General features: G+C 49.9%; 1 protein-coding gene across 3 annotated transcripts in view; it reads left to right on the plus strand.

Annotated features, from left to right (window-relative positions):
* The first annotated feature begins 9,503 nt into the window (after nt 1-9,503).
* Nucleotides 9,504-25,680, plus strand: part of KCNIP2 (potassium voltage-gated channel interacting protein 2) — a 294,234-nt gene continuing 278,057 nt past the window's right edge. For 2 of the 3 annotated variants that reach the window (XM_083149647.1, XM_083149650.1), the window contains exon 1: nt 9,506-10,252. In XM_083149647.1, coding sequence (XP_083005773.1) covers nt 10,180-10,252 — 73 coding nt within the window. In that variant the 5' untranslated portion in view covers nt 9,506-10,179. Of the gene's footprint in view, nt 10,253-25,680 lie in introns of all 3 variants that reach the window. The other variant, XM_083149646.1, reaches the window with a different exon arrangement.

Raw genomic sequence — 25,680 nt, forward strand, 5'->3', positions numbered from 1 at the left:
TGTTAACCCTAATTTTGCCACCCTTAATAGGTGCCTCATGGGCTGAGTGGCAAATCCGGCCCTGTCTATCACACTGACCTAATCCCTCACCATGCAGCCTGAGTATTATCACACCGACGCAATCCCTCAATGTGTAGCCTGCACTCTGTTACACTGACACACTCCCTCACCATGTGACCTGTGCTCTATCACCCATGTCCCTCAGCCTGCGCTCTATCACACTGATGCTCTCCCTTACCCCTCAGCCTGCGCTCTATCACAATGAAGCTCTCCCTTACCCCTCAGCCTGTGCTCTATCGCACTGACGCACTCCCTCACCGTGCAGCCTGTGCTCTATCACACTGCTGTGCTCTCTCACCCCATTGCTTGCTATTACACTGCCGCAATCCCTCACCACGTAGTCTGCGCTCTATCACACTGCCGCAATCCTTCACCATGTGACCTGTGCTCTATCACACTGACGCTCTCCCTCAGTGTGTGGTCTGTGCTCTATCACACTGACGCGCTTCCTAAATGACACCCCCCCCCGCCCCCGCAGCCTAATCCTGACCCACATATATACACACACATCACTCTTACCATAAAAATTACATTGAAGTCTGGCTGGGTAGGGCAGGAAATGCAGCAGCTTCTCCTCTCTCATTTTGCATAAAGCAGAAGCTGCATGATTCTCCTTTAGCTCCGCCCCCTGTCATCCCGTAAAACTCCGCCCACATGTAGCAAAAGCCCAATGGTGCAGCTCCTTCCTTACCCCGCTCGCTGGGTGTTCCGCTGGCTGAGGGGGAATGGAGACTACTGGAGGTACTGGGCAGGAGGGGGGGGGGGGGGGGCTGCTTTGGGTAACCTCAGATCGGCAGGCACTAGTTGGCTGTCCCCTTTGATGCCCCTTGTCGCTGTGAATGCAAGCCCCCCTTCCTCCTACTCCATTCACCCGATAACCAGCCCTCTCCCCCCTGCCACCAGCTGATTACACTCACATCTGCCCACCCATTGATCTGTCCTTAGCGCATCGCATCCAGCCCGCACAATACACAGACTGGCTCTCCACTGAGAAACGTGGCTGGCTGCCAGCAGGATGCCTCTTAGTCACGTCATCCACGGCTCCCCTGTGACAGTGCTGCGGCACCCCAGGGAGCCGCGGCGCACAGTTTGGGAACCACTGCACTAGGGCATGGTGGGAGAATAAAATAGTGTGCCGAGCGCAGCGAGGCACTGTGCCCGAAGCATGGCGAGCGATGCAAGGGGATGCAGTGCACTTCAAACTGTGTCCATGTCGACTGTGTTGACATTCGGGTAAAAAAACAGTGAAAAACCCCATATCTATATTTTGACTCTTAACCTTGCCCATGTCAACCTAATGTTTGTGTCGACCTAATGTCCTGTCGCCCTAGACCCATGTCGACCTAGACCCATGTTGACCCAATGCTTGCCGACAACCCACACCCCCTACACATCCTTCATTTCAGTGGATGACTGGCGGATGGGTTGCGAGCGGTCAGACTAGTGACACGGCATCTCGATGGAGGGATTGACGATGGGGGGCCAGTAAGTATACATACCTTCCCACTGCACCCTCTAACCCGAATACTCTTTCCCCACAGCCCTTTCTCTCCCGCTAGTGCCTAACTCCAACCCCTCATATTAAAGGCCCATACAGCCGGGCGATTAGTGTTGAACGCTGATGCGCACTCCTGCATTATCGCTGCGCGCCATCGCTCATCTGCTGGTAATACCAACCCAGTGGGTGGCTTTCTATAACGTCCTGCCAGGAAATACCTGTAATATCTAGGTGCTGGAAAATCCCAAAGCCAGAAAAACTTTAAAAACATCGATCAAATTTAATTCAATCTATTCTAGGCGAAAACTACCGAAATTTCATAGCAGAATTATTGACAGGGATTGGATTCCCCCCTCATTGGCGACTGTTCATCAACAACAACAGGTGTCTCTTTCCAATATCAGCTGACATAGGAATTCTCATTTCAACTTATTATTGAGATTTCTGCAGTATATATCCCATAGATTATGATATGTAACTACTCATTTGTTTAACCAGCTCCTGTCATGTGCACGTCCCACCTCCCTACAGGATAGATCCAGGAAACGTCAAAGGGGGAGTGGCTGTTGTGCTCGGGGGAGTGGTCACACAACAGCAGGGGTTGGCCATAGTGTGGGGTAGGATATTTTGAATTAACCTCAGAGGAAGACTACTTTGTAACTAATACAAAGTTAGTTATTACAGTCACTGTCACAAACCATGCCCCAGATTCGCCAACCTGACACAGGTGGGAGGCCGTGACGTGAATTTAACTCAAGCTCTCATTATAAAGAGTATTGGAATAGTGATCTTGTGACTGCCAGAAACTTACATCACACTTGGGGGTCTTCAATTCCGGGTCCCAACTGTCGGTACCTCCTGACAGTCGGGACCCTGGCCCATTTTCGGTCTGCTCACCAGTTTATCGGCAGGCGGGATTCAATGTACCGCCTGACGATCAGTGAAAAGATGGCGTGACAGGCAGGAGATGTAGTGAGAGGGGGGAGAGACACAGGCAGGAGATGTAGTGAGAGGGGGAGAGACACAGGCAGGGGATGTAGTGAAAGGGGGAGAGACACAGGCAGGAGATGTAGAGAGATAGGAGAGACACAGGCAGGGGATGTAGTGAGAGGGGGAGAGACACAGGCAGGAGATGTAGAGAGATAGGAGAGACACAGGCAGGGGATGTAGTGAGAGGGGGAGAGACACAGACAGGAGATGTAGTGAGAGGGAGGAGAGACACAGGCAGGGGATGTAGTGAGAGAGGGAGAGACACAGGCAGGTGATGTAGCGAGATAGGAGAGACACAGGCAAGGGATGTAGTGAGAGGGGGAGATACTGTAGACAGGCAGGGGATGTAGTGAGAGGGGGGAGAGATACAGGCAGGAGATGTAGTGAGATAGGAGAGACACAGGCAGGAGATGTAGTGAGAGGGGGGAAGGGACACAGTTAGGTGATGTAGTGAGGGGGGGAGAGACACAGGCAGGGGATGTAGTGAGAGGGGGGGAGACAGGCAGGGATGTAGTGAGAGGGGGAGAGACACAGGCAGGTGATGTAGTGAGAGGGGGAGAGACACAGGCAGGGGATGTAGTGAGAGGGGAGATAGACACAGGCAGGGGATGTAGTGAGATAGGAGAGACACAGGCAGGGGATGTAGTGAGATAGGAGAGACACAGGCAAGGGATGTAGTGAGATAGGAGAGACACAGGCAGGGGATGTAGTGAGATAGGAGAGACACAGGTAGGGGATGTAGTGAGAGGGGGAGGAGACACAGGCAGGGGGGGGATAGACACAGGCAGGGGATGTAGTGAGATAGGAGAGACACAGGCAGGGGATGTAGTGAGATAGGAGAGACACAGGCAAGGGATGTAGTGAGATAGGAGAGACACAGGCAGGGGATGTAGTGAGATAGGAGAGACACAGGTAGGGGATGTAGTGAGAGGGGGAGGAGACACAGGCAGGGGATATAGTGAGAGGGGGAGAGACACAGGCAAGGGATGTAGTGAGAGGGGGAGAGGCGCAGTCAGGGGATGTAGTGAGAGGGGGGAGAGACACAGGCAGGAGATGTAGTGAGAGGGGGAGAGACACAGGCAGGTGATGTAGTGAGATAGGAGAGACGCAGGCAGAAGATGTGGTGATGGTGAGGGGGAGAGATACTAACAGGATATGAAGTGAGAGGGGGAGAGACAGGCAGGGGATGTAGTGAGAGGGGGAGAGACACAGAAAGGAGATGTAGTGTGAGTGGGGAGAGACACAGGAAGAGGTTGTAGTGAGAGGGGGTAGAGGCACAGACAGGAGATGTAGTTAGAGGGGGAGAGACACAGGCATGGGAGATGTAGTGAGAGGAGGTGGGGGGACACAGGCACGGGGATGTAGTGAGAGGGAGGGGGGGAGAGACAGGCAGGGGATGTAGTGAGAGGGGGAGAGACACAGGCAGGTGATGTAGTGAGAGGGGAGAGACACAGGCAGTTGATGTAGTGAGAGGGGGGAGAGACACAGGCAGGTGATGCAGTGAGGGGGGGGGAGAGGGGGGAAGAGACAGACAGGAGATGTAGTGTGAGTGGGGAGAGACACAGGAAGAGGTTGTAGTGAGAGGGGGTAGAGGCACAGACAGGAGATGTAGTTAGAGGGGGAGAGACACAGGTTGGGGAGATGTAGTGAGAGGAGGTGGGGGGACACAGGCACGGGGATGTAGTGAGAGGGAGGGGGGGAGAGACAGGCAGGGGATGTAGTGAGAGGGGGAGAGACACAGGCAGGTGATGTAGTGAGAGGGGAGAGACACAGGCAGTTGATGTAGTGAGAGGGGGGAGAGACACAGGCAGGTGATGTAGTGAGAGGGGGGAGAGGGGGAAAGAGACAAAGGTGTTGTCCTCCCAAGCACAATAAGACTTTCCTCCAGTCTTCAAACCTATAAGCGTTCCCTGAAAACTCACCTCTTCAGGCAAGCTTATCAAATTCCAGAACCAGTCACAGAATCTTGCATTCTGGTGGAATCTATGCAATAAAGAATACAGTATCTATCCTCTATCCTCCTACCTTTTGACCGTCTGTAAATACCCTGTTTGTTGTATCACTTTATCCTTTGTAAAGCACCACGGAATATGCTGCGCTATATAAGAAACTGTTAATAAATAAAATAAATAAAATAGTGAGAGGGGGAGAGACACAGGCGTGGGTGATGTAGTGAGAGTGGGGAGAGACAGAGGGGGGGATGTAGTGAGAGGGGGAGATACACAGGCAGGAGATGTAGTGAGAGGAGGGAGGCACAGAGAGGAGATGTAGTGAGAGGGGGAGAGACAAAGGCCTGGGAGATGTAGTGAGAGGGGGAGAGAAACAGGCGTGGGTGATGTAGAAAGAGGGGGAGAGACACTGACAGGTGATGTAGCAAGAGGGGGAGAGACACAGGCAGGTGATGTAGCAAGAGGGGAGAGACACAGGCAGGCGATGTAGTGAGAGGGGGCGAGACACAGGCAGGCGATGTAATGAGAGGGGGAGAGACACAGGCAGGGGATGTAGTGAGAGGGGGAGAGACACAGGCAGGGGATGTAGTGAGAGGGGGAGAGACACAGGCAGGTGATGTAGTGAGAGTGGGAGATAGACAGGCAGGGGATGTAGTGAGAGGGGGGAGAGACACAGGTGTGGTAGATGTAGTGAGAGAGGGAGAGACAGAGGCAGGGGATGTAGTGAGAGGGGGAGAGACACAGGCAGGGGATGTAGTGAGAGGGGGGAGAGACACGTGTGGTAGATGTAGTGAGAGGGGGAGAGATACAGGCAGGTGATGTAGGGAGAGGAGGAGAGACACAGGTGTGGTAGTTGTAGTGAGAGGGGGGAGAGACACAGGCCTGGGAGATGTAGTGAGAGGGGGAGAGAAACAGGCAGGTGATGTATCAAGAGGGCGAGAGACACAGGTGTGGTAGATGTAGTGAGAGAGGGAGAGACAGAGGCAGGGGATGTAGTGAGAGGGGGAGAGACACAGGCAGGGGATGTAGTGAGAGGGGGGAGAGACACGTGTGGTAGATGTAGTGAGAGGGGGAGAGATACAGGCAGGTGATGTAGGGAGAGGAGGAGAGACACAGGTGTGGTAGTTGTAGTGAGAGGGGGGAGAGACACAGGCCTGGGAGATGTAGTGAGAGGGGGAGAGAAACAGGCAGGTGATGTATCAAGAGGGCGAGAGACACAGGTGTGGTAGATGTAGTGAGAGGGGGGAGAGACACAGGCAGGTGATGTATCAAGAGGGCGAGAGACACAGGTGTGGTAGATGTAGTGAGAGGGGGAGAGACACAGGCAGGTGCTGTAGTGAGACGGGGGAGAGACACATGTGTGGTAGATGTAGTGAGAGGGGGGAGAGACACATGTGTGGTAGATGTAGTGAGAGGGGGGAGAGACACATGTGTGGTAGATGTAGTGAGAGGGGGGAGAGACACATGTGTGGTAGATGTAGTGAGAGGGGGAGAGACACAGGCAGGGGATGTAGTGAGATAGGAGAGACACAGACAGGGGATGTAGCAAGAAGGCGAGAGACACAGGCAGGTGAAATAGTGAGAGGGGGGGAGAGACACAGGCGTGGTAGATGTAGTGAGAGGGGGAGAGACACAGATGCACCCCCCACTCAATCCAGCACCCAGGGTGCCTGATCCCCTAGCTCCTCCCTAGTTATGGCCCTGCCGTCCCTGCTGGTGGGGGACCGCACATGCGCATAGGCATTATTGCACTCCACAGTGAGCAGCAGGGGCGTGTTATTGGTGTGCCCACAAAAATAGTGCATGCCCATATAAACATAGGGTGGGCCCTGGGGAACACAGGCGTTCTCCTGCCTGCTTAGGAAGGGAGGTTTAGGTCACATGACGTCAGCGCCTGCCCCCAATTCAGACATCAACGTGCAGCAGAGAAGTAGGTCCCGGGCTACTGCTAAGTTTCTGCTGCGAACAGCAGAAAAAGTCTTCCGATAGTTGCTCACCATTGAATTACTTTTCCTCTGTTCGCAGCAGAAAATCTGTGCGGGTGCATGTGTAAGTGTGGCGAGCGCAGTGGGCCACCGGGCCCGAAGCGTGGCGAGCGGACGCGTAATACATGTAAATTAATCCGCGTCCCCTTGTCACGCTTCGGGCTCGGTGTCTCGCTGCGCTTGCTACACTTTATAATATCAACTCCACGCCGATGTGGATAGTGGGGGGTATGAAAAGGTCGGGATGACGCGTAACCACGTGCGCTTGCCACGCTTCGGGGTGACGTGGATAGTGGGGGTGTGCATGGGTGCTTTTAAAATGAAGTACCATCACATCTCATGGTATTGGTGCTTATACAATGAATAATCGCATTGCATCTCATGCAAAAAAAGCAGATGCGGTGCGATTTCACTCCGTTAGCATACGTAGAAAATCTGGGCGCCGTGCTAGGAAACAAGTACCGGGACATTGTCTCTGTAAGGCGCCGCACTATATAAATCACTGATAATAATAATAATAATAATATCCTCTTCAATACTTGTTACTGTGTACATAAAGGTATTATCTATAGAAGCCTCCTACAATAACTGTAACATCACCAGAACCGTAACCACTGCTGCACACACACAATCACATTCCGCTGGTAGCTCAGTGATTACAGCACACGGTGCAGCTGTTCTGAGACAGAGAGAAACGGGAACTCCATAGCAACCTATCAGATCTCTGCTATCATTTACTTAACTGCACTTACAGAATCTAATCAGTTGCTAGGGGCAACCTCAACTTTCCATACATCTGGCCCTGTGACGCTATTTTAGTTGCCGACGAACACGGCTAATCACAGAAGCCAAACGCCTCGGACGAAATATAGGTCAAACGTCAGGTTTCATAGAAAAGAGAATATTTTTGCTTTATTCTCCTTTGATGAACGCACCGTTAAATGTGACGAACGCAGCAGCGTGAATGGGATGGTCAAAACTCAGAAATGCGTAATCTGCTCCCTACAGCAACGTTTGCTGATGTGGACAGTAGCATTGAGAGTGGGAGGAGGGGGGCGGGTATTTTCACTCGGGAAAGGGTCTGTTGGAGGGGCCTGGCTCCCGCTCCCCCTTCCCCTGATGCAGGAAGCTGGGAAGTGGGGAGAAAGATGACAAGCTGCCTCCGCAGCACAGCCTCTCTCCCCAGCTCAGCACTCGCTGCTCGGTGCCGTGTGCTGAGCTGGGGAGAGAAGCAGCTGCAGCGGCTCCCTGTCCTCTCTCACCCTCTCATTTATTTATTTTTTCACAGGGACGTGACCACTCCCCTCCCAAAAGCCCCACCCAGTGGCCATGCCCCCTCCATTTTACCGGGGCCAGGCCGACCTTTGGGCTGCCGGCCTCGGGTGGGACGTTAGACAATTAAAAAAAAATTGTGACTTTCCCACAAAATTTGGGACGGTTGGGAGAGTTATGGATGTATAGACAGGCGGACAGAGGGCCTGATTCAGGACTGCTCACTAAGCTACGTATATTCACTGTACGCTTACACAGTCTCTCGCATGCGTCCGCGCAGGAGAAATCATTCGATGATCGATCACCAAAATGTAGACTTACTTTTCACATTGCTGCTTTCCGCTGAATTGGGGGAGGGCGCTGATGTCACCCGCCCGCCCCAATCAGGTGTAGATGTGTCGGCATTTGCAGGTGTCCCCAGCACTTCCACCGTTTTAGTGGTCACTCCCATTAAGTGCTGGACAGTCCCCAGAGATCCGCCCCCTTCCTGCCCCCTGGCTGTCATTGATCAAATGCCCCGGCGAGTGTTAAACGCACCAAAGGCGTTTGCTCCGGGGGCGTTGTACATGCTCATATTCGCGCATTGCATACATGCCCCACCATCGGGAATGAGGCAGAATTCAGACCTGAATAAACAGGTCTGAATCAGCCCCAGCAGTGGCATAAGTCCGAACCTCCCCCACACCCCCCCCCCCCCACACCCACACACCACCTTATATAATTATACTGTATGTATGTTTAAAATAATACCCCTTTTAAACCGCCACAAAAACCCGGGTCATCGGTGGGTCAGACCCGTGTCAGCGGCGGTGTAAATGGGTCATGCCGTGTCCCTTTACACTGGACTTCTACGACGTCCTGACCTGGGTAGAACACGGCTAGGACCTGGGTAGAGGGCGGTGTAAACGGGTACGCCGCGTCATCCAACCCGGCTCCCATTTACATCAATGGGGGACGTGCAACCTGCGGACGGCAGCATCCGCAGGTTGGACGGGGGGGGGGGTGTTTGCACAGACAGCCTGCGCTGCTGTCTGCTATACTCTGCATCCATTCACCTCCCGGACGAGAGTTGGGGGGTGCACAGGGGCTGGGGGCAGCCCAGCAGATTAACTTAGTGCTGGGCTTGCCCCAAGCGCAGCGGTCCGGGTCCCAGCGGTGGCGACCGGCGCTTGGAGAGTATGTAATCTCCAAGCGGCGGCTCAGGAACCACATGCGCCAGGGGGGGGGGGGGGGGGGACGCTGGTGTAAAAGGGACCAAGCTGGGTCCAAAAAGCTGGATGCGAACCTGCGTTTTGGTATAAAAGGGGTATAAGAGAGTGACATCTATAGTCCTGCTAGGAAGGGGAGTCAGTCACAGAAACGATGTCAATGGCTTTAAGTTGACTGATTCAAACTTGCAGAAGAGGAGAGGTGCCCCCTTGGGAGCAGTAGCCCAGCGGCAAGTAACTCCATTGCCCACCAGAGTCTCTGGGTGAGAGAGAGATTCTATGGACTGGATACTATGGGTGAAATGTGATAGGATGAGAGATTCAGAAAGTGAGAGATTTGGAAAGAAATCTCCAGGTTTTTTTTAAAGCGGCAATCATTTACATTGCAAAACCAGTTGGATTTTGCAGTGTAGATGATTGCCGCTTTAAATATACTGGAGATTTCTTTCCAAATCTCTCACTTTCTGAATCTCTCATCCTGTTACATTTCTCCCTATGTGACAATACAGTATCTCCCTGTGGTGTGTGTGCATTGGGAAAGTACTGTACACTGTAGCTGGATAGTCTCTCCCACAGCAGCAGCCCAGGTTGACAGCAGCCATCACCAGCAGCACACTCACAGGAATTATCAAAGTTACTCCAAGACCCTGCGAGGAGGAAGCAGGGAAATCAGACCCAAGGCTGGGAGAGAGATGAGGACCCTCCAACCCTGCCTGCCCCCCCTGAAGACGTAACAGCCTACCACAGCAATGCCTGGGATCACACGGAGAGAGGAGGATTGACAGAGGCAGAGACTTGCGCTGGGGGATTAGCAGGAGGGTGAGTGCAGGTTTGTATGGCTGGAGAAATGAATAATAAGGAGAGGGACTGAGTAAGCCCCCTCCCCAGCTCCACTCTCCGCCCCCATGCCTGGACCACAGCACATCCCGGAGTAATAGAAGGATCGCAGAACAGGAGGGTATAGGAACCTGTACAGTGAGAGGGATTACTGTGCCAGCCAGCAGCCGGATCTCACCATCATCCTGAGGAAGGAATATTACTCCCCCCTGACTCTACCTCCTGGTCTTATCCTGGCTTTGGGAATATTACAGGATTTATTGGGCAGAGGATCTCTCTTTCTGGCTGTTATAGAGCTGAAGAAACTGAGGATTTTTAAGGGTTTGGGAGGTGAAGGACGGTCCCCACTGACAGCCCTGCACATACACCTCTGGCTTAAAATGAGGGGTAAAGGTAGGAAATCCAACCTGTCTGATTCAAGGGACCTGGATGGCTCCTACGACCAACTCACTGGTAAGTGGACCCCCCCCCCTCCCCTTCCTGCATGGTTTGCAGTGTCCCTTTAAGAACGTTCTAAGCTTGGATACATTGTATCGCTGATCACCTTTGATCATCGCCGCCAGTTATAATTTGGTTTGTTGAGCATTGGGAGCCTCAAGGGGTGACTGCATAAAATCTGCATAGGAAATACATTCTACTCCACCTGTCACGGGCTGGGAACATCAGAGTTAACTTTCCAAAATGACAGTGGAGGGAAATCTCCCTCACCCCCACCCACTCGAACTGAAACAGAGCATACTGTATATAGACACGGATAGTGGGGTGACCGGGCTGGGAAAGTACCACAGAAGGAAGGAGACACTTTGCGAACTGACGACAAGCTGCTTATGCCCAGCCAGAATTGAATGGTTACCTCTAGTGTGCTCAGCGCTGGTTATCTGCTAAGCAGCAGCAGGTGTGTTCTATCCCTGGAGCTTGCATTCTGGATGACTGCCGACCAATAGACTCCTCCAGGGAGACCTGTCACTGTATGGGAATGCAAAACCCTATGCAGCCGATCCCAAATCAGCTGTAGCATAATGCAACCCTGTGTTCCCAAATCAGCTGTAGCGTAATGCCACCCTGTGATCCCAAATCAGCTGTAGCGTAATGCCACCCTGCGATCCCAAATCAGCTGTAGCATAATGCCACCCTGCGATCCCAAATCAGCTGTAGCATAATGCAACCCTGCGATCCCAAATCAGCTGTAGCATAATGCCACCCTGCGATCCCAAATCAGCTGTAGCGTAATGCCACCCTGCGATCCCAAATCAGCTGTAGCGTAATGCCACCCTGCGATCCCAAATCAGCTGTAGCATAATGCCATCCTGCGATCCCAAATCAGCTGTAGCATAATGCCACCCTGCGATCCCAAATCAGCTGTAGCATAATGCCACCCTGCGATCCCAAATCAGCTGTAGCATAATGCCATCCTGCGATCCCAAATCAGCTGTAGCATAATGCCACCCTGCGATCCCAAATCAGCTGTAGCGTAATGCCACCCTGCGATCCCAAATCAGCTGTAGCATAATGCCACCCTGCGATCCCAAATCAGCTGTAACATAATGCCACCCTGCGATCCCAAATCAGCTGTAGCATAATGCCACCCTGCGATCCCAAATCAGCTGTAGCATAATGCCACCCTGCGATCCCAAATCAGCTGTAGCGTAATGCCACCCTGCGATCCCAAATCAGCTGTAGCATAATGCCACCCTGCGATCCCAAATCAGCTGTAGCGTAATGCCACCCTGTGATACCAAATCAGCTGTAGCATAGTGCCATCCTGCGATCCCAAATCAGCTGTAACATAATGCCACCCTGCGATCCCAAAACAGCTGTAGCATAATGCCACCCTGCGATCCTAAATCAGCTGTAGCATAATGCCACCCTGCGATCCCAAATCAGCTGTAGCATAATGCAACCCTGTGATCCCAAATCAGCGGTAGCATAATGCCACCCTGTGATCCCAAATCAGCTGTAGCATAATGCAACTATGCGATCCCAAATCAGCTGTAGCATAATGCCACCCTGCGATCCCAAATCAGCTGTAGCATAATGCCACCCTGTGATCCCAAATCAGCTGTAGCATAATGCCACCCTGCGATCCCAGATCAGCTGTAGCATAATGCCACCCTGCGATCCCAAATCAGCTGTAGCATAATGCCACCCTGCGATCCCAAATCAGCTGTAGCATAATGCCACCCTGCGATCCCAAATCAGCTGTAGCATAATGCCACCCTGCGATCCCAAATCAGCTGTAGCGTAATGCCACCCTGCGATCCCAAATCAGCTGTAGCGTAATGCCACCCTGCGATCCAAAATCAGCTGTAGCGTAATGCCACCCTGCGATCCCAAATCAGCTGTAGCATAATGCCACCCTGCGATCCCAAATCAGCTGTAGCATAATGCCACCCTGTGATCCCAAATCAGCTGTAGCATAATGCAACCCTGTGATCCCAAATCAGCTGTAGCGTAATGCCACCCTGCGATCCCAAATCAGCTGTAGCATAATGCCACCCTGCGATCCCAAATCAGCTGTAGCATAATGCCACCCTGTGATCCCAAATCAGCTGTAGCATAATGCAACCCTGTGATCCCAAATCAGCTGTAGCGTAATGCCACCCTGCGATCCCAAATCAGCTGTAGCGTAATGCCACCCTGCGATCCCAAATCAGCTGTAGCGTAATGCCACCCTGTGATCCCAAATCAGCTGTAGCATAATGCAACCCTGCGATCCCAAATCAGCTGTAGCATAATGCCACCCTGCGATCCCAAATCAGCTGTAGCATAATGCCACCCTGCGATCCCAAATCAGCTGTAGCATAATGCCACCCTGCGATCCCAAATCAGCTGTAGCATAATGCAACCCTGTGATCCCAAATCAGCTGTAGCGTAATGCAACCCTGCGATCCCAAATCAGCTGTAGCGTAATGCCACCCTGCGATCCCAAATCAGGTGTAGCATAATGCAACCCTGCGATCCCCAAATCAGCTGTAGCGTAATGCCACCCTGCGATCCCAAATCAGCTGTAGCATAATGCCACCCTGTGATCCCAAATCAGCTGTAGCATAATGCAACCATGGCAGTATCTGCTCTTCTGCTGTATGTGTGTAAAGTGTAACTCAGGGTCACACGTATGGTACAGTATATTAAAGCCTAAAGAAATGGTACTATGATCCTAGTATAAGCAACCTGTGGATTTCCGGCTGCTGTGGTACTACAAGTCCCAGCATGCCTGTGGTTGGAGAAGCACTGGTTTCTTGCCTCTCTGTGATCCTACTGACGTTTGCTTTGCTTAGCCTGTGTGTTGTGCAGGTGGGGATTTGCATACACCTACAGGTTGGAATAATCCACCATGTGCTGAAGCTTTCAGCAGCTACTGTATGACCTTTTTTTATATTTATTTTTTAAAGCTACAGTAAATGATCATTGCTGAGGTTGGGCTGTGGGAAACAGGCGTCTCTATGTATTGGATATATTTTTATTTGATCTCAAAACCATATTTTAAAGTCAATCTACCTGTAAAAAAAAAGAATTCTATTTAAGACTTCGCTTATTGCCCCTGATTCTAGTTGGCTTGGTCCCCCACTTATGTACATGTACATGTGCAGGGCATCTTCTGAGACTTGCATAGTCTTCGTGGCGCTCGCACGAGGGGTAAGGTGGTTGGAGGCGGGCAGGGGGCGTTTACCTGCGTTTCCTAGGCAAAATGCTGGGTGCCCCCATGCAAACGCGGGCGGGTACATGACTTCCGGGGGCGGGCGTCTGATGTCAGCCACCCACCCAGTTCTCGGAGCACTAGGCAGCAAGTCTAAATCAGCAGAGACTGACTTATATTTGTGAGCACTGTAAAAATCATTCGATAGTCTGCGATCATTGAAGCCTGCGAATGGATGGGGGGCGGGCCTTCCCATGCCTGGCGGGTGGTGTTACAAAGCTCGCTAAGCATCAAACTACCAGATTAGTTTCAAGCCCATTGTATATTGTGAGCACACTATTGTGTACTCAGAATACAAATGCATGTTTGCATAAACTTTTTTTTTTTTTATTAACCCTAGTGTTACATTGGCACAGGTTACAACGCAGCTGATCTGCCTCTTACCCTTTCCCAAATCGGCATGTGTCACCAATATAACAATGATACAGACTAAAGCTACATCCAGAGGCGTAACTCTGGGAGGCTGCCGCCGGGCTCCTGCTTCCAAGGGGGCACCTCTCCTCCCTGCAAGTTTAATTCAGTTACGTGAAAGTTATCGATATTGCTTCTGAGGATGATTCCCCCTCCTAGCAGGACCATAGATGTCACACTCCTCTCATTATTTTAAATATAATATCCATAACATACAAACTTGCGCCACTGGCTACAACACTATATGAAGGGATAATCCCATTTAAATGCCTGCGGGAGGACCAATCAGAAGTCACAAAGGACTACATTGACTAAACAGTGGGTTTTCCAAGCAGCAGTGTGGATTTAAAAGACCAATAACTTTAATTGCAAACTGATATTGCATTTTAATTTAATTGCCTTGGCAAACACCAGCGTGCACAGCTGCCGACAGTTGCCACCATGACGCAGCCTGGGTGGGGCCACTAATTATTTGTACATATTAAAGAAAAATGATAGTAAATTGTAGTAAAAAAAACTTTCTGATTGTATTTGGCACTGCAAATATGGGCCCATTTATTATTTCATATTTGTGGCTAATTCCCCAGAAAACACCTGTTTTTGGGGGTTAGCCACATATATTAGGTACCGCCAGCATGTATGTAGATGGGAATGCAGCAGGAATCTACACGTGCATCAGTGGCGTAACTAGATACATTTGGGCCCCATAGCAAAAGTTTGTAAGGGCCCCTATTTATCACCTAATGCTGAAAAATGTATACAGCACATGATACTTTGACAGGCAAAGTGGGCCCCTCTCAGCTCTGGGCCCCATAGCAGCTGCACCCCCTGCACCTATGGTAGCTACACCCTTGTATATAACACATGTAACTGTGACAGGGAAGGTGGCCCCTCTCAGCTCTGGGCCCCATAGCAGCTGCACCCCCTGCACCTATGGTAGTTACGCCCTTGACGCGCATGCTTTTTAGCACCCGCAATGTATCGCATGCAACTTCTCTGGAACTCTCCTTGCAGCTTGCATGGAAAAATTTACACATCAAGTCACATGTGAGGACTCACCGGGAGACGTTCATGGGAAAATGGTCCGACTTGGGCCTCATCAGGTCAGACCAGTGTATTGGGGCCTTAACGCATTCACGCCTTAGGAGATTTCCGAGTTTCTCACGCATGCACATTTGGAAATAACTCCCTCTGCCCACAGACTGTGTTACCACAATGGATCTGCTCCAAAACACAAGACACTGTGGAACATGTACTAAAACCGTCACTAAATACCATTCCACCTCAGATTGGAATTATTGGAAGTGTTCTATACCTTATGACAGGAACCCAGTACGTTTCCACAGAAGCTTGCACAAAATGATTCTAATGAGCAAAGGTGTCAAACCTGTCCCTACAAATATCTGTTTCATTCAGAAAGTCAATGAGAAGTTCAGTAACTTCTGCTCTCAGTATTCCCAGTCTTTTATTAACTGCACCACAGAATGATTACAGTCAGAACTTCATAGTGTCAGCTGTATTCACAGACCATTCATTTTGGGCAACTTATAAAGACAGCGCAGAACAGACCGAACTACTGTTCCTCTGCAAAAAGGGCCTGATTCAGAGATAAAAGCACATCCGATGGTTTGCATATATCTCAGAAGGTTACTGATCTGACCCTGACCCTGGCTGTGGCATTACTTCATCATGGAACGTACCAGGACAGAACATGGAATATTGCACCTGTTCTATTGCAGGTGCAATGCCGGTAATCTGGTACTGTGCAGTAGGGATGGACATTGCATCGTGATGTTTCACTACCAACCCTACCGTATTTTTATTTTGATGGTAGTTGTTCGATGGCGGCATTCCGATGTTTGCCACCATCGAATGGTGAACATTAGATGGTGATCCGATTGTCCCGATCCCTAGCCAGCCACACTGCGGTGCTAAAGATGTTTGCACAAACGCTGACTATATTAAGCATGCGCAAAAAATGTATTTAAATTTTTTTTTTTTTGCAGAAGAGACAATAATATGATTTTTTTTTTTCAAATTCTTTTGTCGTGATGGTCAGTGACCATAGCATTGAAAGATTCGATGGTGGAAGCCCAGCCATCATTTGATGATGGGCTTCTGATGTGCATTCCTAATGGGACCACGATGATGCGATCACATGTCCACGTCCCCACACCACCAGCCGCTGTAAGGTCACTCCCCTTTGTTTCCCAGGCGACTCCCCTTGTCGATAAGTATGCTAATTAGGCAATATGACTACTCTTCTATCTAGCCTAAACCAATGTAGGCCCAGAGTCATTGCTCTTCCAGGGCCGGTGCAGCAAGGGGGGGGTTACCTCCATCCAGGGGGGGGGGGCTGCTCTCAACTGCTCCCAACTGCTGCCCTCTAGTTGGCCGGCACCCCAGGCAAATGCCTAAAGCTGCTTAGTGGTGGCGCCGGCCCTGCCTGTATACTACACTATACAGGTTCCTGAAATGCCACAAACAGTCGCAGATGATAAATAGGTGTCATAAATCAAAGTGCAGTTGTTCCAATAATCTGGCCCAATATTTACAATTAGACAGAGCAGAATATTAATTACAGCCTGTTCAGAGGTGGGATTCCCAGGCTGATAAATGAACGCACAATGTCACATGTAATTATGACTTTATAGCTGGAAGCATTCTTATATATTCTTCAGGGAATCCGCTGACATCATAATCAATTTGTTATTGGCAGATAGATCTAGTGATTCTATCTGGAGGATAATGCTGGTATTAACTGTACTAATTATTAACATTGCTGCTATTTGCACAGTGCTGTATTCGAGGGAACGTGTTACATTGCTGCATGCACTGATAGAATAGATACCGGGGAACATTTTAAAACAAGTAAACCTTTTAAAAAGTCACTACGGTCCCTCTGACTAGTGATAGACATCAAATATCATTGTTTTGCAAGTATTGATGGTCAGAGGTTGATGTTTGATGGTATTGTTTTGCGTTCACTGGCGCCTAGAGAGTATGTATGTGTGTGTGTGTGTGTGTGTGTGTGTGTGGGGGGGAGTAATAATTATCCGTGCCCAGGCCCACTGCCCCCCTCTCTTGTCCTGAGTGTTTATGGTGGCCATCATCGTCCCTGTGAGATCTCCTAGAAGATGGAGCCGCACATTGGAAGTAAAGACTCCGGTACTGTGCCAGAGTCTTTGCTCTCTAGTGTCCATGGGCCATCTTCCCAAATATGGCCACCTGAGTGTGTAGGAAGCGCCACCTGTCCAATTGGCGCCAATTATTATATTTACAGTCGAATATTTTTTAAGGGGATTGGACACGCCCTCTTTTAAAGACCACGCCCCACATTCATTGCCAGGTACCGGCATGGTTCTTTACACCTGTGTGTCTGTATGTCCATTTTCACCACCAACCATCGATGGTGGGAGGCCGATATTCGATGGTGGGAGGCCGATATTTTCCTGCTGTTAACATTTTCCATGAATGCCAATGCTTTTCATCAACTGAAGGCATAATTAGACCTGTGAGCACAGACAGGCCTCCTTTAAATAGAGTAGTAGTTTTACTAACCCGCAGCTTGCTAAAGTCATCACTGGTGTATCGGCTTCAAATCCATAGATCATCAGCAGCCATCACAAACCATGGGTTAATAAATCGATGCTTGAGCCTCAGAAGCCTATGTTCTCACCCAAATACACTGATGTTTTGCAGCTGGGCAATGTGTTCAATGTGATCATGGTACAGAAACATGGACATTAAACCATCGATGTCCCATCCCTACTGACAGCTCCCCACTGTCTGACAAGTCTCAATGACCCCCACAGCTTTAGAATGGTGAGAACGCAGGTGTGGAGAAAAAGCACAAATGGGGGAAATTGTGCAGCACATCAGGGTGATAGGATATAGGGTACGCCATTTACCAGATGCTCTACTACAGGGGTGACCAAACCGGTCCTCGAGATCTACCAACGGTCCACATTTTCCAAATCAACTAGCTGGTGCACAGTTGCAGTCATTACTAACAGTCACATTTCCCAGACTCCCTAGCTGGTGCACAGCTGTAGTCATTACTAACTGTCACATTTCCCAGATGCCCTAGCTCAGTGGTAGCCAACCCTAGCCCTCGAGAGCTACCAACAGTTCACATTTTCCAGACAACCTAGCTGCTGCACAGCTGCACTCATTAATCACTGACACATTTTAAAAGATCCACAGATGGAGCTAATTAGCTCACTTGTGATTCTGTGAGGAGACCTGCAAAACATACACTGTTGGTAGCTCTCGAGGACTAGGGTTGGCTACCCCAGCCCTAGCTGGTGCACAGCTGTCGTCATTACTAACTGTCACATTTCCCAGACGCCTTAGCTGGTGCACAGCTGTAGGCATTACTGTCACATTTCCCAGACTCCCTAGCTGGTGCACAGCTGTAGGCATTACTAACTGTCACATTTCCCAGACACCCTAGCTGGTGCACAGCTGTAGTCATTACTGTCACATTTCCCAGACTCCCTAGCTGGTGCACAGCTGTACTCATTACTAACTGTCACATTTCCAAACCTGCTGCATTCATTCCTACTACAGATCCACAGGTGGCCTGACATACATGAACTGGTGGTAGATCTTAAGGACAGGTTTGGCCACCCCATGTCTACTGCAGTAGGTAGGTAGGTAAATTGTAATTAAGAAGAGGTTAGTTTCTATTCTATAATGCCCCCTCTCTACCTTTTATGTCAGACTTCAGAGAGAATAATTTCTTGGTAACTTCATTCCCCAATAGCAAATCTGAGCCATCATCACCTGAAAGTGACGTCTGTGACCTGCCTGATACGTTTTGTGGGTGATGCCTGATGCCGGTCCTGCAGTTTGCAATGACTGTTAGTGTGTGGCTGGTGTGAGACACTGCAGAACTTCATCAATCCAGTAGGGAGGCGATATTCCCTCATGGCCCCACCACTATTGACAGCAGGGAGGTAGCGGGGTCCATGCTGCATTCTCGCTAACAATGTCTGCCATTGGGCCGATGGAGGATGTTGCTAATGAAGCTTGGGAACGCGTAACATTAGCGATATAGTGCGTACAATATGCACCAAGATGCTGTTATGACATCACAATTTAACCAGCTACCCACCTTGTGATTTAAAAAGGTGCACGAAATACTGAAATGAATTTCACGTACATGTCCAATTCCGCCTAAAAAAATAATAATTCAGTTCCGTTTTCCACATCTCTCACCCTACACCCGGGACTTGGTCCTATGATCTGTTCTGTTTTGGTTTTTAATTAACTTCTGGCACTTTTAATGTTCCCTGATTAAATAAGAGCAGAGGCGTCCTTGTGGGGCAGAATAAACATTTCCCTTTCCATAAACCCTTATTCATTTTTATTTAGTGCGATCGGGAATGTGGGGGGTGGGTTTGGGGATAATAAACGTCAAGCAATGCTCAATTATTTATAAAGTAACTTATGGTTTTCCTTTGTAAGACTACGAAGCCCAGATAATTACACATTGTGAATCAGGAAAATGTTCTTTAAAGTCTGCTGTGCACCCTGATGGGATGTTACCGTGGGCCTGATTCAGACGTGGGTGGTAGAGGCATAAGCAGGGCTGGATTATGGGGGGGCACAAGTCAGTACCCCTGGGCCCCCCTCTAGCTGTGGTTGGGATGTTTTTTTTTTCTGGATTATGGGGGGGGGGGGGGGGGGGCACAAGTGTGCAGTGCCTTACTGGGAGTCCCATGATACTTTGCACAAGAGGACAGAGGCTGAGAGGTTTTTGCTGAGGACATGGAGGACCACAACAGCAGCAGCCTTGTCATGGGAGGGTTTTTAATCAGATGCAGCGCTGAGCCTTTGAGGTCTCCTACATGCTTCACAGTAAGGTACGGAGCGACAAACACAGGCTTTTCATGTGGTATGTATCTAATATATAATTTTAATCCCTCACAGAGATGTTGGCAATCAAAGGGTTAAGAGCAGCTATTCAATTTCCTGGTGTAACGCAGTCTACCCAATGCTCAAAAACCAAATTATTTGGCCGTTTAATGTTTTGTTTTTTGTTTTTTAAACCAACAAGGTACATATATTTTTGTCTTAAAGGGGCGCTGCACTTGTGTATGAATCCTGCATGACTTTTTGCTCCCTGGCTTTGTTAAACAAAAATGCAAATGTGCTTTAATTTTGCTGTCCTGGCTATAATATTGAGGTTGGCTAAGTGCCCTCTTTACCGCTTACTGTTGTCAGACTAAAGTTACTACTACTACTCATACAGACTCTTCAAACCCTCCCCTGGCACTGTAATGTGACAAAACTTCAGTGCCAAGGTACACAAATAAAACTGGGATCCAGGGAAGGGGCTGCTGTACATTGCTTATTCCATTTACCCGGAACGCTGGAGGAAAACACATTTGTCAGCAGAATGACAGCGAAGCACTGAACTTCTTTTATGCTGATATTTAAGTCGCTATGGCAATATCCAGTAAATCCTCTGCCTACAGGGTTTCCTAACGTGGTAGCATTTACTTGTCTGAATACATTCGCAGACAGCGCCAGGCTGCTGCGATAGGGTTGGAATGCTTCGAGGTCCGTGTAATCCTCTTACCCACTCGCATGGCAGTGTTCAATGCGCACGTGGCTTTCGATCACACCGTCCGAAATGGACAGTAATTTAGTCACTGGCTGTTGACATGAATATCTGTTGTCCCGCTGCTTTAAAAGATGGCTGTTTAATTGTTGAAGATGCTTTTTCTTAAGCGGAGGAGATGTTGGACTGTGAAATGTTTTCCTCTTCTGATAGAACTTTGAGGGTTTCGAGTTGCAAGTCAAGACATAATGGATTTTATTGTAGTATTGTATTGTAATTGTAACAAAGGACAGGGTGGGTTGAAGAAAGTGGTCAACTGGTCTTGGATTTAAGATCAAATTGTTGCTTTATAAGTAAAAAATTCAATGTGTTTGATCAAAAATAATACTAAAAGTTAAGCAACTAAATAAATATACTAACAGCAGGGGGGCAATTTTCATGAGTGATTTATTTCTATGATTTGCAGAATTAAATTGCCGTTGTAAACTTGTATTTGGTTGCTTCGTTTCGGAGTCACGTGACAGAACATCCTCCTCCCCTTTGCAATGCTTCATCATTTTGAGAGTGGGTCAAAATGCATGTGTGCCCGCTGGATGACCTGGAACAAGGAACCTCTAGTGAGGTTGATGGGGGACATAGTTTCTCAGAATTTGAGGAAGGGGATGGTCCTATTCCTTTGTAATGCACTGTATAGGGCAAGGTAACAAGGTAAGCCCTACCATTGATTATTTGCTGCTGATGAACAATTTTTGGTACCGTGCTACTTCCGGGTTCTACGCTCGCCACAAAATATGTCAAAAAAAGTAACTTAACTCCATGCCAACATGGATAGTTCATACCTCCACTATCCATGTTGGCATGGAGTTGATTTTAAATAGCGTAGCGAGCCACCGAGCCCGCAGCGTGGGAGAGCGAAGCGAGGCCCGCAAGGGGACTCAGACGCACGGCGCCATGCTGGCGCCGTGAAACTACACAAGTACCCAATTTTTTTACCACCAATCTCAGGGTCCTTGTCCACTATGAACGCATGGATCAACTATAAACAGCTCCCTGTCAGTGGCTAGAAATCATCAATATTCGATAGCGAGTGCCTCCATGGGCCACTATATTGTGAGGCTTTACTGCTTATAACATGCCCCCACTGTATTCCTCAGAGCAGGGGCCGGAACATACTGACTGCAGCCCCTTAACTGGAAAAGCATTGGTTGTAGTTCCTTGTCCTCTTAAATTAGTTACGAGAGTCTAGAACAGAGGTTCTCAAACTCGGTCCTCAGGACCCCACACATGCATGTTTCCCAGGTCTCCTCACAGAATAATAATTAGCTCCACCTGTAAATCTTTTAAAATGTGTCAATCGGTAATGAGTGCATCCAGTAAATCCTCTGCCTACAGGGTTTGAGCTGGGAGAGAGGCTGTACTGCGGTGGCAGCCTGTCATCTCTCTCCCCACTGCCCGGCTAACTGCAACGGGGGAGGGGAGAGCAGGGACCTGAGCCTTGGTAAAAACTAAAAAGAACACCACCCCCCCTCTCGACATCACTGATCACGGTCACCCTCTGCCTCTCCCTGTCACCCACCACAATATTGCATGTTGTGAACTTGGGTTGGGGTGGAGGAGGGGGCCCAAATGATGTTTTTGCACCTGGGCCCACAGCCCACAAGTTCTGCCACTGGTCCTCAGCGTGTGTTTGTCTATTGCTGGGATTGTCTATATGTTTTGTCTATTAGTCCAGTTCAATAAAATAGATATACTCCACACCCCAGGCCTTTCCTATCTGCCGTCAGGATATGTAAGCCGTAAGCCCCAGCAAGGGATGGGTTAATGCCCCCAGCAGACTTTGCCCAGCGCACGCAGGGTTAACGCAGCCCGGCCGTCAGCAGTGACTGACAGGCCAGGAGACACCCTGATTGGGGGAGGCAAGGAGGAAGAGGAGGTTCCAATCGGGAGCACACGTGGTGTCCCGGCGTGGAGTGGAGGAGAGAGAGAAGAGGGCGGCAGCGTGTGCCTTGCGGGGCAGAGAAGAAGTGCCCGCGACTGCCGGAGAAGAGACCGGAGCAGCGGGTGACGTCAGAGGTGACCCCCGCCGACCTCCGGGAGGGGAGAAGAGACGCGGCACGCCTGTACTGCCGCAGCCGGGCAGAGTGTTACAGCGCGGGAGAGCCGTGACCCCCGCTGACCCCAACCCATTAGACAGCCGCAAATCACAGCCTGTAGAGGCTGGTCACTCGCGCGGACCCCACTCCTGCATCCGCCTGCGAGACGGTGCCCACGCTGACCTCCATACAGCAGCCAGCCAGAGAGACGGGGCGCACTAGGAGTGTGACCCCCTCTCACTTCACAGCCAGTGTGATCAAGAGGAAAGGGAGCCTCGTGGCCCCTGCCAACCACAGCCTTCATCAGCCGCTTCCAGGGTGTCACAAGACCAGTGACCCCTGTTGATTTCCCTGCCCACCAGCGGCACCCCTATAAAAGAGAGGGCCAGCTGCCCTGAAGCAACCAAGCCAGCCGCAGACAGGACCCGCCTAAATGTAAGTCTGCCCCTGGGGCAAATCATGCTGTCACCCAATGTATAGAGGAGAGAGAGACACGCGCTGGGAGGCCTGCCCCTGCAGCACTGACTGTATAGCCTTTTAGGTTTTGCCAGCGAACGGTGACCCAGCCCCACGAGCCTAGCCTGCACACTATGGTAGGAGAGAGACATTGCTGGAGCACCACTACCCACATTCCCCCTCGCCGGTAAGGAAACTCAGTAACTATAAGGGCTTATAGGCCTCCTTACCACCCCTGAGACTGACCTAACCCCTCCGGATCCAAGCGGGTGTTTGGCCACGCCCCCAGGCCAGTGACCCCTCTGCAGATAGGATCACCACCTGGGCCCCATCAAATCCCAGTGCACGGGTCAGGTCAGTAGGGCCTGTAATTCGGGACCTTAGTTAGTGGTAATGGTTACCGGTAACCTTAGTTTGTGTGAATGCCCAAGGGGCTACCCTGAATAGAGGTCAGAAACACTGATTGGCTTTAATGGTAATGAGTATTGTTGAGTAACACTGCAAAACATTTCCTTCTGTGTAATGTCTGATAGTTTGGTAAAACATTTCCTTCTGTGTAATGTCTGATAGTTTGGTAAAACATTTCCTTCTGTGTAATGCCTGATAGTTTAGTAAAACGTTTCTATACTATTGTACTTTGTTCACTTGTGGTGATAATATTGCTAGATTGTTAACAAAGAGGTTGACGTCCATAGTGACTGCTTGAAAATAAAAGGTCAACCTAACCCAGTGGTCGAGTGTTCTGTGTCCATTCCTGTGTCAAGAGAAGACTCCAGACTGAGATCCGTGAGTTTGGGGAGGCACAGCCCCCACCGCATCTATCAGGTAACTCCTTCCCCTTTGGGGTGTTTACAGATACATATGGTGTTTATATGGTTGTCATGAAATGCTTTCAGGCATAGGTGTGCGCACATTAAGTGTTAGAGGTGCACAGGCACCCCCAATTGCTGTGCCCACTCTTATGAACAACTCCCAGCAATTTCTTTTACCAAAGACTTTTGCTTTTTAGATCTGTATAACCGCGGTTACCTGTGCTCCCCGGTTCTCCCGTTACCTTAGCCCTTACTGCTGCTCGCAGTCGCACACTTACACTGACACATGGACACGAATCATGATTCATATTCCCTTCCGCCCCCTGAGCAGTGATTGGCCGTGATGCCTGCATTGTGATTGGCCGCGGTGCATTGAAGGCGGCTACCATTGGCTGCAGTGTTAAGCCTAGCTCCGAACTGCATCCAGCAGCAGCTCCTCAAACCAAGCCAGCCCCTCTTCTCACGGCGCCGTCTTCGGCTGTTTGCCTCCGTGCTGCCTCAACTGTGAAAGCTGAGGGGGAACAGCCAAAAAATGTTACACTTTGATTTAGCCGGTACAGACCGTTAAAAAACGGTACTGTACCGGCTAAATCGGTACAGTATGAGGGTATGTGGCAAGGCATGATGGGACTTGTAGTTTCGCAACAGCTAGAGGGCCATAATTTGGACATGCCTGTAGACTCTAGGAGACTTTCATTGACTAAATGTATTTTTAACTTTTTACTGAGATGACAGGTAATATTTGTCCCCTTGTCCAGGTTAGAAAGCCACCCCGGCAATCCTTGTAGGATATTACGTTGCCCATCACTGGTATACAGGATCTGAATAATGGTTGCTAGGGTTAGAGACGTCTCCTAGCAACCAAGCTCTTAATAAGTCACTAGGAAAACTACAGTATACTGTCAAAGTCATTTCTTATTTTTAAAGTGATAATGGGTTAGTAAATCACATGGTTTTAAAAATAATTTTAATTATTAAAAGGATTTCTAAACTTCTCAGACAATACTCGTTGTCAGTCACAGGTCAGATAAACATGACAAGAAACAGCTTACATATTCGATTCTGGTGTGTGGGAACCACTGCATTAAGGGTCCGATTCAGATCCGATCACTTTGGTCTGCTCATGCACGGTGCATACCCTCCAACATGACCCATTCCATTAGGTACAAAATGCTCTGCTCCTGGACTTCCCCGCCAGTGGCAGTTACAGAGGCTGGTCTCCAGCACAGTCCAATATTCAAAAAGGGGAGGCACACCTACTGCCACCCCAAACATCACTGTCCTGGACTCACTGGCAGTTGATGTGACCCCCCCCCCCCCACCTCTTTGAATAGTGGACTGTGCTGGAGCCCCACCTCTGTAACTGCCACTGGCAGGGAAGTCCAGGAACAGAGCATTTTGTACCTAATGGAATGAGTCATGTTGGAGGGTATGGCGTTGATGCGCATGGGCAAACCCCGGCAGTGGTTCTCAAACTCGGTCCTCAGGGCCCCACACAGTTCATGTTTTCCAGGTCACCCAACAGGTGCACTCATTACTGACTGACTAGCGAGGGGATGCAGGTGGCGCTGAACTGTTCGCTTGGCTGCGAGTATAGGCATGTCCAGGGTTGCCTACCCTGAAAATTGAGTCCCCCTCCCGGTCTGCCGGAAAGGAGGGCAACCCTCCCGGATACCGGCGCCCCCTCCCCTCGCATCTCCCCTGTGGCAGCGTTAATTTTCCCGCGATTCGCAGCATTTCTGGGAAGGGGCGGGACTAAAGATGCAAATGGAACCATTTAGCCTCTCCCCCTCCAGAAGAAGTGTTATTTGCAGTACTGGGGGCTGGGCTTCATGACATCT

The sequence above is a fragment of the Crinia signifera genome, chromosome 6 (genome assembly GCF_055691185.1).
Source record: "Crinia signifera chromosome 6, ASM5569118v1, whole genome shotgun sequence".
NCBI classification, from domain to species: domain Eukaryota; kingdom Metazoa; phylum Chordata; class Amphibia; order Anura; family Myobatrachidae; genus Crinia; species Crinia signifera.